At 38.7% G+C, this 17,780-nt stretch overlaps 1 protein-coding gene across 3 annotated transcripts in view; it reads right to left on the bottom strand.

Annotated features, from left to right (window-relative positions):
* Window positions 1-6,246: 6,246 nt before the first annotated feature.
* The window catches only part of USP47 (ubiquitin specific peptidase 47), a 103,878-nt gene continuing 92,344 nt past the window's right edge, over window positions 6,247-17,780 (bottom strand). For all 3 annotated transcript variants that reach the window (XM_005887185.3, XM_070383929.1, XM_005887186.3), the window contains 8 exons: window positions 14,119-14,294; window positions 13,716-13,796; window positions 12,067-12,182; window positions 11,594-11,712; window positions 9,610-9,740; window positions 7,851-7,898; window positions 7,631-7,761; window positions 6,247-6,799 (listed from right to left, as the gene is read on the bottom strand). In XM_005887185.3, the coding sequence (XP_005887247.1) occupies window positions 6,625-6,799; window positions 7,631-7,761; window positions 7,851-7,898; window positions 9,610-9,740; window positions 11,594-11,712; window positions 12,067-12,182; window positions 13,716-13,796; window positions 14,119-14,294 (977 nt within the window). In that variant the 3' untranslated portion in view covers window positions 6,247-6,624. The remainder of the gene's footprint in view (window positions 6,800-7,630; window positions 7,762-7,850; window positions 7,899-9,609; window positions 9,741-11,593; window positions 11,713-12,066; window positions 12,183-13,715; window positions 13,797-14,118; window positions 14,295-17,780) is intronic.

Below are 17,780 nucleotides of genomic sequence, written 5' to 3'. Positions count from 1 at the left end.
ATTCAGGAGACCTTGGTTCAATTCCTAGGTCGGGAAGATCCCCTGGAGAAGGGATAGGCTACCCACTCCAGTATTCTTGGGCTTCCCTAGTGACTCAGACGGTAAAGAATCCACCTGCAATGCGGGAGACCTGGGTTCAATCTCTGGGTTGGGAAGACCCCCTGGAGGAGGGAACACCAACCACTCCAGTATTCTTGCCTGGAGAATCCCATGGACTGCAGCCTGCCAGGCTCCTCTCTCCATTGGGTCGCAGAGTCAGACAAGACTGGACGACTAAGCACAGAACACAGCACATGCTTCTTTTGAGGGGAGGCTGCTTTAATTGCAATTCTGGACCGAACACAGATCTTCTTCAGGGCCCATAATTCATAGTAATAAAGCTACTATATATGAAGGCCAGGGTGATGTATGTGTGATAGACACCAGATTAGACAGTATACTCATATTAACTCAATCTTCATTAAACCCATGAGTATTTTCTTCATTTAGCAGATGAAATGGAGACTCAAAAAGCTGAAGTGAAAGAGACATCAAACAAGAACAATTATCTAGTACAGTATGCCCAGGATATACTGATAATTTAAAGATGTGATATACGGCTGTTCTCTCTTTAGTGTCAACAATCATCAGGACCACTCTGCATCCTTATTAGTCACCAGATACTCAGGCCCAGGTGCTGTGATATGCCCCAGGGGTACCAAGTTGATCCAGACAGGGTCCCTTCCCTGAAGGTATCCCAGCCTAGTGAGGGAGATACACTGAATGTAGCATTGACAGAAAGGCCTGAAACCTGACATCCGCAGTGTTACAGGAGCCTGAAGGAGCACACGGCTTGGGAGAACCAGGGTAGGAACTGGCTTTCGAAGATGATAGTTGCTCAGGAGGGCAGAAGTAATAGGAAAGGGCATTTTGGGCCACAGATGGAGGGAGGCAAAGAGGAGGGATGGTATAGAAGGGTAACTGCAAGTAATGCACAGTGGCTGGGAGGTGAGGTAAACTTATCATTTAGAGAAGAGGCTGAAAATTACTTCATCCAAAAACTTACTGAGTACCTATTAAATGTCAGGCCCTATGTAAGGTGTCAGGGAGACGGTGGTACATGAGATAAAACCAGGCTCCTGTCTCCTGGAGCTTATATGCAGGTATATATGTCATCATAGCCACAAAAATGTAACATGAGAGGCTTGACTCAAGTAGCTGGTGTATCTCTACTCACGATTCTAATGGAATGTATAAAGGGTAGGTGGAGTTTGGTACTGGCATCGCCCTGCCTCCCCTTCCCAGGAAGGGAAGCAGCATGGGAACTGACTTTCGAAGATGACAGTTTCTCAGGAGGGCAGAAGGAACAGGAAAGGTTAGGCAGGAAGATCTAAATATTCACAGGGTCTGGGGTTTAGGAAACGGGTATCTCTGGGGGGCTGTTATTCTGCTTACCACAGAATGAAAAATGTCTGGGTCCTTGAATTTGTTGAGAAGGAATGCAGTCCTGCCGTCAGCTATTTCTGGACTCCTCCTAAAGTCAACCACAAACAAGACAGATAAACTGCTGTTAGTCTATGTTGTTTGAAATAAAAAACAACAAGCAAAAGGCGAACAAAATATAGCTTTATGAATCCCAACCCACCTGCTTTCCAACCTGCAATGGGAAAGCAAGTTTAGAAAATGAAGGGTTTGGGTGTTTGGTACAAGCTCTGAGTCTGAGCCCCACCTTCTGCACAGGTGAGTGGCTGGCTTGTCCACCCACCCAGTCTTAGACTGAGGAGGAGTATAATGGAACAAAAATGATTGCTGCTGATTCTTCCCAGCTTCCTCTTCGTACTGTTTTCCTGCTCCCTCTTTTTACTCCTCCAAGTCATTTCCAGCCTCCCTACCCTGTTTCTTTGGGCTTTTGACACACTCAGGACAAAGGGATGTAAGGCAGAAGGATGAGAGCTGAAGAGAGAAACAAGGTGGTCTGCTGTGGGGGAAGAGTGGGATACAGGGCAGGAAGTACTCCTGGGATCTGTGCATCCCCACCAGAGTCAAGAAAGTTGACTAGATTAGTGATTATGTTTTGATAGCCAGACTGGGTTTCTAAAGGCAGAGAGCCGAGAGCCATGGAGCTAGGCATCTCCTCATAGGGCTTGCTGAGAGGTGTGGCTGCAGCAGCAGCAGCTCAATTGCCCCACCTAAGTTGACAAAAGAGCTGGTAAGAAATCCCCTTTTGGAAGATCACAGTGTTTGGAAAATAGGTTATTTCTCTCTCTGACTTCCTATGAGGCAGAGGCAATAAAACTAACAGGCATGCAACTAGAAATAATCGTAATAAGTCAGAAAGACAAATACCATATCACTTAGATGTGGGATCTAAAATATGACGTAAATGAACCTATCTATGAAACAGAATCATGGACACAGAGAACAGACTGGTGATTGCCAAGGAGGGGAGTAGGGCAGGGATTGGGAATTTGGGATTAGCAGATGCTAAGTGGCATATATAGAATGGATAAACAACAAATCCTACTGTAGAGCACAACGAACGATTCAGTATCCTGTGATAAACCATAGTGGAATGCACGTGTGTGTGACAGTGACCTCACCACCACCAACAGGAGGCTGCTCTTTGCCCTCTTCCTTACCTTTTCCACCATCCACAGAGCTAGTGCAGAGCGAGCCAGTGGGGAGCGGAAGTGCTGACCACTGCCTCCTTCCCTTGCTAAGCAGACAGCATCACATCCAGCAGGCAGTGTGTGTGTGTTGAGGGGTGGAGACTTTTGAATCAAATGACTGAAAAACTTCAACATCAGATTGAATAATGCAAAGTGACTTAAAAGTTAAAGAACTGTGAGAGTCCTCTTCCAGGGTGAAACTGTATTCAATAAAACACAGCTGGCACAGTTACTGGAAAAACAGAACCACTCTACTATTCGTATCTCAACAAGGTGATACTTCAGTTGGTTACTTCAGCATTATAAAAGGCTGAACGTGGAGCATGCCCTCTATACTGGTGGAAGGGATAGGCTGTGAACAGAGGAAGCAGAGACAGAGCATGGTCCTCACCATAAGGCAAGGTTCTGGGGTCCACTAATGATCCCCCGACATGGTAAATTCTCAGGCCCTGACCAGTTAAAGACCAGTGAGGGAAGTAGGTGGTCGTACTATCACGGGGGATGGGCAGAACACCCCTCCCCAGCACTCTTTTGCCCTCCTAACTTGGCCCCTAGTCTTTTCTAAACAGTTAAACCTGATTTAAGGCACTCATGAATTTGTCAAGTATTGTTTCTGAAAGTAAAGTTTCGAAAATTAACACTGTATCTAACCAAATGCCCATTGCACCCCCTTCCCCACAAAGGACGCTGAAGGAGCATCTTCTGATGTCCTGTACCTCAAGCCTATGTGACTACAAACTTTATTTGGCTGGTGAACTCTTTTGGAAACCTGATTTTAAAAAAAGCATTTACTACACCCCTAGAAAACTATACATGCACACAATTTTGCTTTCGATTTAAGGATTTTTGGCCCTAGAAGGCTTTTGACTGCTAGTGACCAAAATATTGTTTTGCAAAAATTAGAAATTGTTTAGATGGAATACATTTAGCAAAAAAAAAAAAAAAATACTAATTCAGATTATCTTCTATTACATACTGTCTAGACTATATTTGCAAGTCACAAGTGCAAGAGTTGGTTATTTTTTATGCTAAACAAAGGGACAAAATTCAGAAGAACAGCAGCCAATTGAAAAGGAAAAACTAGCAGATGAACCAGAATAAAAGATTTTATTGTATTCTATACATTCACAGGTCACTTCCAGATTTAGCAGTAACACTGCAGTGCTGATACTGTGCACTCTTCAGCTCGGACCATGCTGGAAATCTGTAGCTGTCTTTCAGCCTAGATACCATTCCTAACAGTGCAGCCCGGCAACCAACAGCTAATTGTGGCAGAATTCACTCCCATTTTCTCAAAAAGTTAAAGGATCAATCGTTTCCATTCCAAAAGAGATTACCAAACACTGTGTAGTATAGAGTTCCTTCCCTCACTCTTTTTTATCTTGTTATGGACTGCTATCCCTTAGTTTGAGAAGCAGACATTTATCTAGCAAACCTCTGTACAGACCAGCTAAATAACCAAGGCAGAGTCGTGAAAACAGCTCTTGTTTCTCTGGCCAGAATTCACCCCTGACCTTCAGCCCCTGCCACAGATATGAAAGTACCTGGTTCTCACTGAGTGTTCCTGGCTGACACAAACTCATGTGCCCCACAGTAAGACCGCTTCAAAACTTTGGCGTACGCCATGGGGGGCAGGGTCACACTTTATTGTATGTGGCCTGCCACAGCCTCAGAAGATTCAGCAGATGAGTGATCACTAGGTTCCATTGTCCCTTGGCTTAGAGGTGCTTACTTGATTCTCTGAGGCAGGCTGACACATGAATCTCTTCACCGCAAATACTGCTTCCATTGCCACAAATCAGTTTGAAATCACCTTTTCTACTGAGATTTTTAAAGTGCACTGAAGAGCAAAAAGCTTTTTCTCTTCTATAATGAAATACACATTTTCTTTACTCTTGGTGTTTGTAATATGCCTGCAATTAGAAGCAGCAAACACGAAACAAACAAAACACGGGTAGAAGGCACAGGACGAGGAGCAGTATGCAAAGTTTACTATTTACTCTCACAGGAACACCAAACCAAACAAGACCCCAAACCCATTTTGTTAACAAATCGGTCTCCTCTGTTCCACAATCAGTCCTTGAAAGCAGAAACCACATTTACTAACCCCTGTATCCCAGGTAAGCAGGCCTGTACCAGAACCAAGTAGCCATCAGGTTACACCAGAAAATCTAAGTGGTCCGAAAGACAACTTGTTACAAATGCTTAATGTTTTTCCTCTGAAAATACCGTCAAGTCTACTAATGCAAATCCAGAATAGTACTGCCATTCAATTTAGCAGAATGCTACATAGTCTATATAGAATAAAAATTAGCCACAAAAATACCTTAGAAAAGATTTTTTTCTCCCCCTTGTGGAGACTTTTAAGATATTATGGAATTCTCAATCATTATATTCAAACTGCAACCAACCTTTGTTAACACTATTTTTTAATTCTTTCTTAAAAGGGAAAAAAGGGTAAATTTTTGATTTTGAAATATTGACAGGATCCTCCAAAGTTAAATATTAACATCTTTTCATCTCTCTTACGAGAACTTTACTGTAAACATACATTATCACAGAATTAACTATTCAATGTTACAAAATGTTATATTGAAAGAAAACAGATCTCTTCTGAACCCGGATTCTTCATCCACAAAAGTTTAATGACTAAAATAACACCACAGAATGAACAAATGTTTTATTGGCATGTTCATTGTTGTAAACAGCATCTGGCATGAAAAAGTTTTACCAAAACCTTTTTATTGATTTTTATAAATTAGATGGCATTTTCAAAATTGACGTAGAATTGTGTTCACTAAATAGCTGTATTTAGCAAACTTGTGGATTCTAACAGACTCTGCAATGAAATCATGGTGACTGTATTAGCCTGTGCCATGACCTGACTTCCTAGCAAGTTTATTCAACACGATGTTAAGACGTTTCCCCAAAGTTAAACTACATGTAACTACGTGTCAACTCCAAAAATTAAACTGGGACTTACAAGGTTTTAGAAGATTCAAACTTGAAGTAAAACTTCAAAAATAAATGTATAAAAGGAAAAAAACTGAAGCCACTGAACAGAAAAACCTCATTAACAAGGGCAAATACCATCGTATGGGACCCAGTGCTGAGGAAGCTCACTGAGGGCTACGTTTACATAGACTGCTATACCTCTCCATGTACACAAATGTACATCATGAGTGATATGTAAAAGGAATAACCATGGGAAATAGTTGAACTGCAATTATGGTAACTCAACAGGATCGATTTTATTTACATGCTGAATGAACGAGTGAAACGAATTCTCTACATCCATAACTTATGTACAATCAGTTATAATTACAACATTGCAGCAATTTGAGCTGCCACCTGCTGGGAGCGGTCTAGGGAAATGTTTTGATGTTCTAGAATAATGTTCTTAATACTTTGCCAAAAATGAAAAAAATAAAAACACAACTTCACGATTCTTTACTGGGTTATGGCTGGTTCTAAGATTTTCTTTCTTCAGCTCCTGTTTTTGCTGCTTTCCAAGAGTCAACACACGCTGCATTTACTTCTGAATTGTCAATGAGGTAATGTGTGTATCAGTGAAATAAACAGAAAATTCATTCATTCATGGCCTTTGCACAGCTTTTATTATTAAGCTATGAGCATTCTGTTTGAGGCTGGTTTTACTAGCGGCTATGTGCACATCTGTCCGCAAGAAAAGAAGTTTACTCATTCCCCTTCCCACTTTTCTAGTAGCAGGTCTCGCTTTCTGTTTTTGCACATCCCTTTTCACTTTACAGTACATGTGACTATAGTGCACAACATGATTCCAAGTCACACAGCGGCCCACTGGGCACTGAGCTTCTGATTGGTGAAGGGCCGTCCAATCAGTGCTGGTGTCGCTGGGTTACCCCCTAACCATGTCCGGCCATCCCGGCACTACACAGTAGCAGTGAACCGTCTAATTAAAACCAAAATCCCCCAGGGAAATGCTACACTAGCAGAGTCAGTCTTGAGTTAGATCTTTATTTGGTGCTCCATCCAGATAAATTTTTAGTGCTTTCTCTTTCCGAGGTGAGTATGTTACACGATGTCCTGTTTTCTGGAGTCGACTGCTTTCTTTTTTCATCAGTTCATTTCTCTGCTCGTCTGTCAACTCCATTAATTCTTCTCTTCTATCCCTACATTTAAAATATTAATGACACATTAGACCAGTACAGCCATCTGCCTCTTTTAATTTATGTTTAAAAGCTATAATGCTCCTCAATGAGAAAATTAAATCTGATTGTCACCACTTAAGTTATATAACTTATCCTAAGATGTCCTAGATTTCTAATGTGTTTATTATGTTAACACAGCACGCACTTCTAAAAACGGCATAGAATAATTTCCATGTTACTACTAGTATAATAATGGCTATCATTTATTGAACATCTATTTATAATAGCCATTAGGCCAGTTTTTTTAAATGCAGTATTTCAAATTCTCATAAAATCCTGCAAGGCTGACATTACTGATGCCATTTTACAGATGAGGACCTAGGTAAATAAATAACAAAGCTAAATTTGAATACATACCTGCCAGGCTCCAATGACTACTCTTTTTCCTCTCTCTATATAGAATGACAGATCCGGTAGCCACTAGCCATGTGTGTCTATTGAAGTATGTATGATCCAAATTGAGATGGGTGGCATATGTAATAAACACATAATATTTCTAAGACTACAAGGAAAATTATGCAAAATATCTTAGAAGTGATTTTTATATTGTTTACATGTCATAATGATATTTTGGATATAGTGGGTTAGAAATACTTATTAAAATAATGTTACCTTTCTACATTTTAAAATGTGGCTAACTAGAAATTGTAAAATGCAATATACGGCTTGTATTGTATTTCTACTGGTCAGGGCTATTCTATATCGTAACAATCATAAAGCTATTTATGAAAAATAAGATGTACAACAAAAATGTGGTATCTCTAGAAATAACCAAAACATTGTGAATGTTACCTATAAAATATGACTGCACCATCATCACAGATATAAAGAGGCCAGACATTCAGGGTAGAAACTTTGGGATTCCAGTCCAAATCCTGATGAATATCCAGGACAGAAATATCACAGGGAAAAGTTCCTCTACCCTAAGGAAAAAAGAATGAATGAATGAATGTCACCGTTGGCCATGTTTACTTAGCGTTAGTACCAGATTTAAACACTCTCAGGGTCTTACCTTGGCAAACTCAATATCTTCTACAGGAATTCCACTGATTTCATAAAGCTGTAAGAGGAAACATTTCACGTGAGCTCACCTAAAAACTAAGTTTGCTGAAACAATTTTCCTTTCACCTTGTGAACACAGAAATAGTTTTGATTTTTTCCAAAGAAGTAACATGTTTGATTTTCCAAAGAAGTAACATGTAAAATTTTTTGAAAGCAGGAAGCAGAACTGTCTCCCCAGTCCACCTGCAAGTACCATGTCTCAAAATATCTATTTAGTATTAATATATTCCTTCCAGACCTTTTCCTATGCATATATAAACTATATACAAGTTTATAAAATACATAAAGCTGTATCTATGAAATATATCTATATGATAACTTTATATAACCTATAAAAAACAGGATACAGAGTAACCTCATTCTCTTCACTAGTTGAAAAATATACCATTTTATTTCCAATTGATGGACACTGAGCATGTTTTTAGGTTTTCCCAGTTACAATTCTATATAATATGTATACTCTGTATATATTTCCTTGCGTATCTCTACAAATTTCTTTTTACTGAATTCTTAGATGTGCAACTGCATGTGTGAAATGTTTATAAACAATGCCAAGCTGAACCCTGAAAAACTTATGTCAATTTAATCACTTATCGAAGGTCTATGATATTGCCTGGTTTACCCAAACCATGACGACTCTAGGTCCCCAGCCTCCAGGATCTAATGCCTCATGATCTGAGGTAGAGCTGATGTAGTAATACTAAAGTGAATAACAAACGTAATGTGCTTGAATTATTCCCAAGCCACCCTCCTTCCCCACCCTGCCTGGTTCAAAGAAAAATCACCTTTCATGAAAATGGTCCCTGGTGCCAAAAAGGGTGGGGACTGTTGCTTTAGATATTTTTATTTTCTAAATCTTCATCGTTATTTAGGAGGTAAAAAAATGCTATTATTGTCTTCTATTTTTAATTTTTTTTTTTTGCTGCTGTTATTGTTTTAACTTGTATTTCTTGTTCTATGAATTGCCTATTCATGTTCTTTGCTTATTTTAAAATTAGACTGTCCAGTTTATTAATTTGTATCTCCTTTTAAATTTGGATATGTCTCACGTATGTTTCATATGTTTTCCCCTTTCTTTTAGTTTTGTTTATGCGTTGCTTTAAAAAAAATTTTTGAGGGGTGGTGTGCAGAAGATTTAACTTTTATATTGCCTATCTTTCCTTTTCTGGCTTTTGGTATTATACTCACAAATACTTTTCCCTCTATGGGATTATAAACTTATTTTCAATATATTCATCTAGAACATTTATCATTTTACTATATTTTAAAATATAAATACATTTAGAATTTTTTGGTGTGAAATATGGAAATACATTTTTTCCCAAAATGCCAACTGTCCTAGTACCTTTCTCCAGGGATCCTTAGGATTCTCACCTTTGCTAACCCTAACCTTCAGCTGGATTCTCTATTTAATTATACTTCATCTGGTTTTTTAAATATATATAGCAATTTACTCTAGTAATTCTAATCCTAACCACTCAGGGCAAACTTGATCCAAGTTATAGAAAGCGGGGCTCACTTCTGGACGGCCAGAAGTCAACATAATTTTTCAAAGCATCAGCAGCCCTGAGAAACAATGGCCATTTGGCACAGGTGCGACTGAAACAGAAAGGCTGCCTCATCAGTGTCTGGCACTCACTTCGTAGGGTCTCTCTTATGCAACACAGAGAAAAAGGTATGTTAGTTCATTTTGTTTAAAATGAGTTTACCTTATCTCGCAACTCATCAACACTACTGCTTTCCAACACAACCTCCTGGAAGGGATCCAACTTCATCTCTGAAGGCCTCCACCGTCTTGACAAAACTGCAAGTTGTGACATGGATTTCATCTTCTCCACCCCTAAGAATATGCAAGAGTAGGCCATCATTCTATTTACTCTCAAGATTCGTAATATGCCTTATATTGCCTCGAAAACAAAAAGATTTCCTTCAAGCATTGTTCTTAAAAAGTAGGCATAAAGAAACTAGTTATCCCAAGGAGTTTTTCAGAATAAAATACTCTCTCTTTCCCCTTCCAGTCTCAGAAGATAATTCGTAACCCCACAAGCTCTCCTTCCACCAGGACTCCTAATTTCACTCTCTCGTGAGTCTTGTTGGACACTGCTCTCCCAACTACTCTCATCTTTGGACCTCTAATCTTTGCCTTCTGTTGGCTCCCACCATCCCACAATCTAAAATCATCATCAAACAGCCTTCATTTTATCTTCTTTTTTCATTCAATCTATCATTAATCCTTCTCTTTTACTCCCAAACTTGCTGATTCTTCAAAACCCAGCTCAACCGTCACCTTTCTCTTTGATATACAGAAGAGCCAATTGCACTGATGTGTTTCTTAGCACATATCATTTTAGAACGACAGGTGTGTAGTTCTGGTGTTCCCATACACTGTGCATCTCGAGGGCAACCTTTATTCATTGTTGCAGCACCATGCATCAGAATGTCTGGCACTTTACAGGCCAATGTTTCTTAGATTTAATCACATGACTTAAATCTTACTCAAGTACTTTGATGCTAAAATATATACTGAAATGATACTGATGCACGGATCCACCATTCAGTGACATATTCTGGATAATTCATCTCCGCCAATATATATTCTTTCCTAACAAGGGTGACGTCTATGTCCTTCATCTCTTCTTGGCCTACCCAGACACAGGATTACTCTGTAAGGCCCCAGATACTCAGAGAAGGAATAACTGATAACACACATTGCTCTTCTAGGTCACTGTTACTCAGTTATATGGGTTGAACTGTGTCCCCCATCAAAACATGTTGGACTCCTGAACTTCAGTATCTCAGACTGTGACCTTATTTGGAATTTACAATAGTAATCAAGCTAACATGAGGTCAGTTAAGGTAGGTACTAATCCGATATGACTAGTGTCCTTGTGATACAGGAAACTGGGACACGGACAGGAGCACCTGCACGGCGCACACCGTGTGACGTGAAGGCAGAGGCCAGGACAGTGTCGGGCATCTCTCTACAAGCGGGGACATGGGGCTGCCAACAAACTACCCCCGGGAGAGGCGTGCAGCAGACGCCCCCTCAACGCCAGCAGAAGGGACCAGGACATTGTCAGGCATCTCTCTACAAGCCGGGACACGGGGCTGCCAAGAAACCACCCCGGGAGGGAGGCGTGCAGCAGACGCCCCTCACCGCCAGCAGAAGGGACCAGCCCTGACAGCATCCTGATCTCAGGTGGCCAGCCTCCAAAACTGTGAGAAGGTATATTTCTGTTGTTTAAGCCACCCAGTCTGTGGTACATTGTGATAGCCTAGAAAACTAATACTGTTCTCAAAATTTCTGAAAAATTAATAGCACATCCTCAAAGTAAATAAGCCAAAATGAGAAAAGATACTAAAAAACAAACATGGTTAAGAAATTTTTACTTCAGTAAAAAGTACTAAAAATGCAACTCTGAAACTGCAACTTCCCTGAAAAGAGGGACTGAAAAACAAACACAGCTAAGAAATTTTTACTTTCAGTAAAAAGTACTAAAAATACAACTTTGAAATTGCAACTTCCCTGAAAGGAGGAATTCATATTCTTAAAATTAGAGAAAAGAAGAAATATTTAAAAGGCAAATGGGGCCCAGAGAAAAGATAGAAGCAGCTCATTATTTGAGAAAAGCTACAGGCTTCTATTATTTCTAGAGAACTTCTGATATTTCTCCACAAAAATAATGAAAATACCATCAAGAACTTCAAGGAAAACCTCCCAGTTGCTGGAAATATTAATATCTTCTTCATAAATATGATAATCCAAAAAGACAGTGCCAGGATTCTTCCATGTTTTTTTCCTTAGACGAAACCTACAAATGTGATAAGATATTTTAAACTACTATATACTCTGAAATTAACTTAAAAAAAGTAACATGAATCTGACATCAAGGAAAAAATGAAATGTTCAAATACAAAAGTCAAGTGGTTATTCATTAAAATTTTGGGAAAATACAATGAAATGATCTCAAGACATCAAACTGAGTGTCCTGCAAAGGAAGCTCATACTAATTCCTAAATAATTTTGCTTAGTTCTATCATATTAATCTACAGTACAAAATTCTGAACAGTACAGGAATTTAAAATTCTTCATTTTAGAAGATCATGCCAATCCACATCAACTGACCACACTGTCTAACGGCGACGACACTGTAATTTCACTTTACCTGTCAATACTGAGCTCTAAACCACACTGCTCCCTGAGCTGAGGAATTAACTCCTCTTTTGATTGCCGTACAGTCATTCCTTTAGCAAAAACAGCGTCTAGCAGAAACTTGCATGGCTAGGAATGTAAAGATAAACAATTACACCCTGGATTACACATTAAAATGAGGATCAATAAAACATTTTATTTGTACTTTACAGTGTGACAATTACTGGACTGGGTTTAGGAGTCTGTCTTCCTATATTTAAATCTTGGCTCCATTACTTACTAACTCTGTTATCTTGAGCAAGTTTACTGAACATTTCTGTATCTCAGTTGTCTCATCTGTAAATTGGGGACAGTGTCTTCCTCAGAATCATTGTGAAGATTAGATATGATAATACATTCATATTTCTCTTCTTATAATACAATGATCATCACCTTTATAGAGTAAAATGAGGGAAATGAATGCTAATTTTTCAAATACATCTATTAATTGTCTCAAAAGATACAGAATCCACAAACCCCAAACTCAAAGAAAGATAAGTCAAAATGAGTGTAATGAATCACACATAAGAGATATAACTGATGCCTAATAAAATATTTGTTGAACAAATGAAAGCATTTTATGAAAACATTACCCGCTTATTTGCTGTTTTTCACATCTGTCTAGGTCTTCATTGAGATGTTATAAATGTCTTAAAAATAGTGTCTTTGTCTTATTCTTCTGGGTATTTACCACCATTTTAAATATCACAGGAATATTTTATTACTCCCCTAGAACATAGTCTGTTTAGATTCTTAATCCACCGTTTAAAAGCAATATGAACTTGGGCATGTTATTTAATTTCTCTGCGCCTATGTTTCTTAACCTATATAGTGGGAATAACAGTACTTTTATAATAGAGTTAACTGATGAGGATTAAAGGAGTTAATATTTGTAAGTACTCAGAGAACAAAGAGGCACTAAATATAATGCTAGTTAAAAAATACTCTCTGAACTAAAAAAGTATATACTCTACAGGTCAGCTGCCATCCTTCTGTATCATTATACAATCATTCCCAGAAAATAAGCACGAACAAATCCACTTTTAAAAAGCAGAAAATGTATGCCATTCCAGCATTTGTATCAACACTTTAGATCAGAGGGATGACAAAAATGGTCTGAGGGCCACGATCTGGTGCCTGTTTTTCTGAGTGACGTGTTACTGGAAGGAAGTCACTGCTGTTGGCTTATGTATGGCCTCTGTCTGTTTCTGTGCTATAATGGCAGCACAGAGTAGCTGCAACAGAGACAGTATGGCCTGCACAACTGAAACATTCCCTAAGAAGAAATATTCCTTCTGTGTGTTGTGCTGTGCTTAGCTGCTCAGTCATGTCCGACTCTTTGCAACCCCTTAGACTGCAACCTGCCAGGTTCCTCTGTTCATGGGGATTTTCCAGGCAAAAACACTGGAGTGGGTTGCCATGCCCTCCTCCAGGGGATCTTCCCAACCCAGGGATCGAACTCAGGTCTCCTGCATTGCAGGTGGATTCTTTACCGTTTGAGCCACCAGGAAAGCCCTTTCCTTCTTTAGAGAGATAAAAAGAAATGTCTAGTAATAAAATCTGTACACTGCATGTTTTTAATACCCAAAGTGACCTTACATTGCTTGTAAGCATGTTACTTACCTCTTGTTCATTGACTAGAAGCTGGTACACTTTAACTCTGTATTCTCCTTTTTTAAGTGCTCTTCCCAGTCTAATTGTAATCTACAAATTAAACACACTTTTTAAAAGATGTGCTGTCTCAGCAGAATAAACTACCCATTCTCACCCCAACTATTTAGGATTCTCCCCCCATTTCTCTAGATTCTGGGCTGTTTGAGAACAGGTATATCTTTTACTTCTGATTCCCCAATGCCTAGAATAGTAACTGACACACAGTTAACATTTAACAAATGTTTGTTAGATGAATGGAGAAAACAATAACAAAAAAACCCAATAATCACATAATCCTTTTAGGGTCTATCTATTTCATCTTACTTGGAAGTAGTGTAACAGACTCTAATTATGCAGAATTATTTTTATCAACCTTATTGTCATCTGAAAACGATGAAAGTGTCTCATTCAGCCGGACGCTCTCAAACTCTTGATTGCTGGCGTACACGCGAAAGACCTTGAAGTGAGAGGACAGAACTCCAACAAAGGGCTCTAAATGTTGTTTGAAAGTGGCCAGAGTAATTCTTTTGTCAACATGCACCATCAACCCTAAGCACACAAATACACAGACACACGTAAAAAAAGAAACAAAAATGTAAAAGAAACCTCTTAAGAGTGTAAATAGAGCAGATTATAGACTGCTAACTACACTGTGAGCAGGAAAAAGCAGCCCTTTTCAGTCACCTGCCTTTTAGCTGCTGCACTGCACTGAATGCACATGGACACTGAGCACACGCTATGTATAACCTGACGGCTTTAAACATTCTGAGATACTTAAGTGTGAGATATTTGCTTATTCATTGTGGTCACTAATTTAAAAATCAAACTTCCAGGAATGTTTTTCAAATACATATATTTCTAGTTCTGTGCAGGCTCTGGCTGCATCTCACCCCTGCCTCTTCTGCTTCCTTACTAGATGTCAAGACACAGAGCAAGTCACCAGCCTCCGTACCTGCGTTTTGTCATTTGAAAAATGGAGATAATAACAGTACCTATCTCATCGTATCTTACTGTCAATTCAGTGAGGTTAATAAGTTAATCATGCTTTTAGAATCGTTTCATAATAGTAATAACCTCAGAATCTAATTTTTTAGATTTACTAAAAATTTAGTAAATCTAGTTCTGGGATTTCTACTAAAAATGTCAAGACTAGCATACAAAGATGTCTGTCTTATTATGTAGTTGGTTGGACTGTAACAGAAATACCTACATGGATCAGAAGCTCCAACCTCGTCTAAGCTTCAATTTAAGCTCTCTTTGCATTATAATATGGACTTCCCTGGTGACTCAGATGGTAAAGCATCTGCCTAGAATGCGAAGACCCAGGTTCAATCCCTGCGTTGGGAAGATCTCCTGGAGAAGGAAATGGCAACCCACTCCAGTACTCTTGTCTGGAAAATGCCATGGACAGAGGAGCCTGGTAGGCTACAGTCCATGGGGTCGCAGAGAGTCAGACACGACTGAGTAACTTCACTTTCACTTTCTTTTGCATTATAATAGGATTATCTTTGATGTGCTTTATTTTTTTATAATGCTTATTATTTTAATCTGTCCTTTTATTTTATAAGCCATTCATGATGATACTTTTGGAATATACTCATGACTTCTGGAATATATTTCTTACTCTGATCTTTATATTCTATTAGAGAGCAAAAACATCACTAGTTATCTCTTTCTCTTAATAATAAGACAGTGCCGAATGCAGAAGCTGCCACAGAGTCTCAGGCTCATGGTTTCTCTGCAGCCCTAAGGCTCTCTGTAGGGCAGACCACAAGTTTTCTGTGAAATTTACATGAAAGGTGAAGAATGAAACCTTTATATACTCTTGGTTTCCATTTTCAAGTCATCCCAACTAGGATTGATGAATTTTTCTGAATGGATTTTTCAAATAATGTCTATTTACTATTTTCCCGTTATAAAATACTGATTCACTAGAGAAAATGTGACAAGTATGAATTAGCAGAAAACATACAGTGATGAACTTTATTTACTGTATATGCCTTTTGAGGCAGTATAGCTTTTACTTTGTTTAAAACATCTATTTTTAAGCTTTAAGGAATGTCCCTACATATTAACAATCTAGCTTTTGGCAAACAAACCTCTATTTATTAACCAGAGAGGGGTTAAATTTCTTGAGTGAAGGGTGCAATGAAAAAATTTCTTGATTAGAAATGAGCAGCCTATGGCTGCATTTCAGTTTTGCCACTTTGGTCTGATAAATGGCTATAGGTACTTATCCAATCTCTGAGCCTTAGTTTTCTCATGGGATTATTACCCAGTCTCATTGACTGTTGTTCAACAAATGTAGTACATTCTAAGGCACTACTCAAATAAAAGCTATCACTGCCGTTTTGGTTTCTCTTGTAACTCCTAGTAATGCTGTATCACAGGAAGACATGAATGTTCATTGGTTACTGATACAGTCCAATATGGTGATTAGAACCAAGTGTTCTGGAGTTAGATGGCCTGGCTGGAATGAAGTTCTTGTTCCCCTTCACATATTAGATTTGTGACTTCGACTAACTTCTCTGAACTTCAGTGATCTCTATTATAAAACAAAGATAACAATCTTTATATATCATAATGTGTTTTTGGGTCAATACATGCAAAATGCTTAACACAGCACTGACAAAGTGTTAGCTTAATTGACGAGTTATAATTATTTAGTGGTTTTACAGAACACCATCATATCGATTTTCCTATCTATGCCTTCATACAGAAGAGTTCAGTCTCTTCACAGCTGCAAGTTTAAAGTGCCCTCAAAAGCTTTCCTTTTTCATTCTTCTATGTATTTCTTGAAAGAGGTGGTAACCAAAATGGTACAAAGAAGTTTCAGTGCAAATACATGACCATTTTTATTACTCTGGTCTTCCTATTTATAACCTACTGCCTGCAGATTACAACTAGGTCACACTGGGAGAGTATTTTCAAAGAGGTCTATAAGTACTCCCTGAAATGATTTCTGGATTATAACTAATTGCTTCAAGACCATCATTTTAAGTGTTATTTGGTTACCACCTAAATGAACTGCCTATACAGTGCAGGGCACATGACTCTTCAGGTATCAAATTCTCTGTTCACCCATTCTACCTTGCCATTTCATCGTTCTGAAGAACCTGTATTGTTACTTGTCACCCACATTTCCCAAGCACCTACTTTCAGATCCCTGTGGAACTGTGATGAAGCAGTCATAGTACAGATTCCTGAAACACTTCGCTGGCCATCATCCCCATTCCATTTCCCCTAAGCCAGTTTGTTAAACATGAAAAGACACTTTGCAGGGTTTTCACCTTTTCTTCTCAAACAACCTTCTGTATAGCTTCTGAACACTTAAATAATTCATAGAAGATTATTTCTCTTCATCATATGTTTTACTATTTCCATGAATGCTAGTAAATTAGCCCACAATGTATTTCTAAAAAGGTTAAAATGGTTAGCAGGCTCCTTTTGTAAAGATTCCATTAACCGTTTTAAGATGGAAATGAGACCCTTCAAACTATAATTCTAAATATCCCCACTGAATCTTTCCTACAGTTGAATGCAGTCAAATTTCTAGTATATCATTCAAAAACAAACTCCTTGAAAGATATTTCTAACCTTTTTCCAAAGAGATGCTATGCTATGCATGCTAAGTCGCTTCAGTCGTGTCCGACTCTGTGCGACCCTATGGACAGCAGCCCCCAGGCTTCTCTGTCCACAGGGTTCTCTAGGCAAGAATACTGGATTGGGTTGCCATTTCCTTCTCCAAAAGAAAAGGATGAGCAGTATCTTATTAAAGATGGTATTCTTATACAAATCAAGTTCCCAAATGTGTTTCATACCAGTGTCCTGAATATTGGGGGAATAAAAGAAAGACCTCACATCTAGATGAAAACAAATGATCTGGAATTGTTTGCTAATATGTTACCAAACAGAAACTAGTTACCTCATTAGAATGATTCTCTAACAAGAGAACCAAAGGCAGAGAAAATATGCTAACATTGAAAAGAATCCTGAATTTAGGTTATATGTGAGGATGAGTGGCTTGAATGAGGT

Source organism: Bos mutus, chromosome 15, assembly GCF_027580195.1.
Source record: "Bos mutus isolate GX-2022 chromosome 15, NWIPB_WYAK_1.1, whole genome shotgun sequence".
Taxonomy (NCBI): Eukaryota; Metazoa; Chordata; class Mammalia; order Artiodactyla; family Bovidae; genus Bos; species Bos mutus.
The sequence above is the reverse complement of the archived record's forward strand: the minus strand, read 5'-3'. Positions and strand labels throughout refer to the sequence as shown.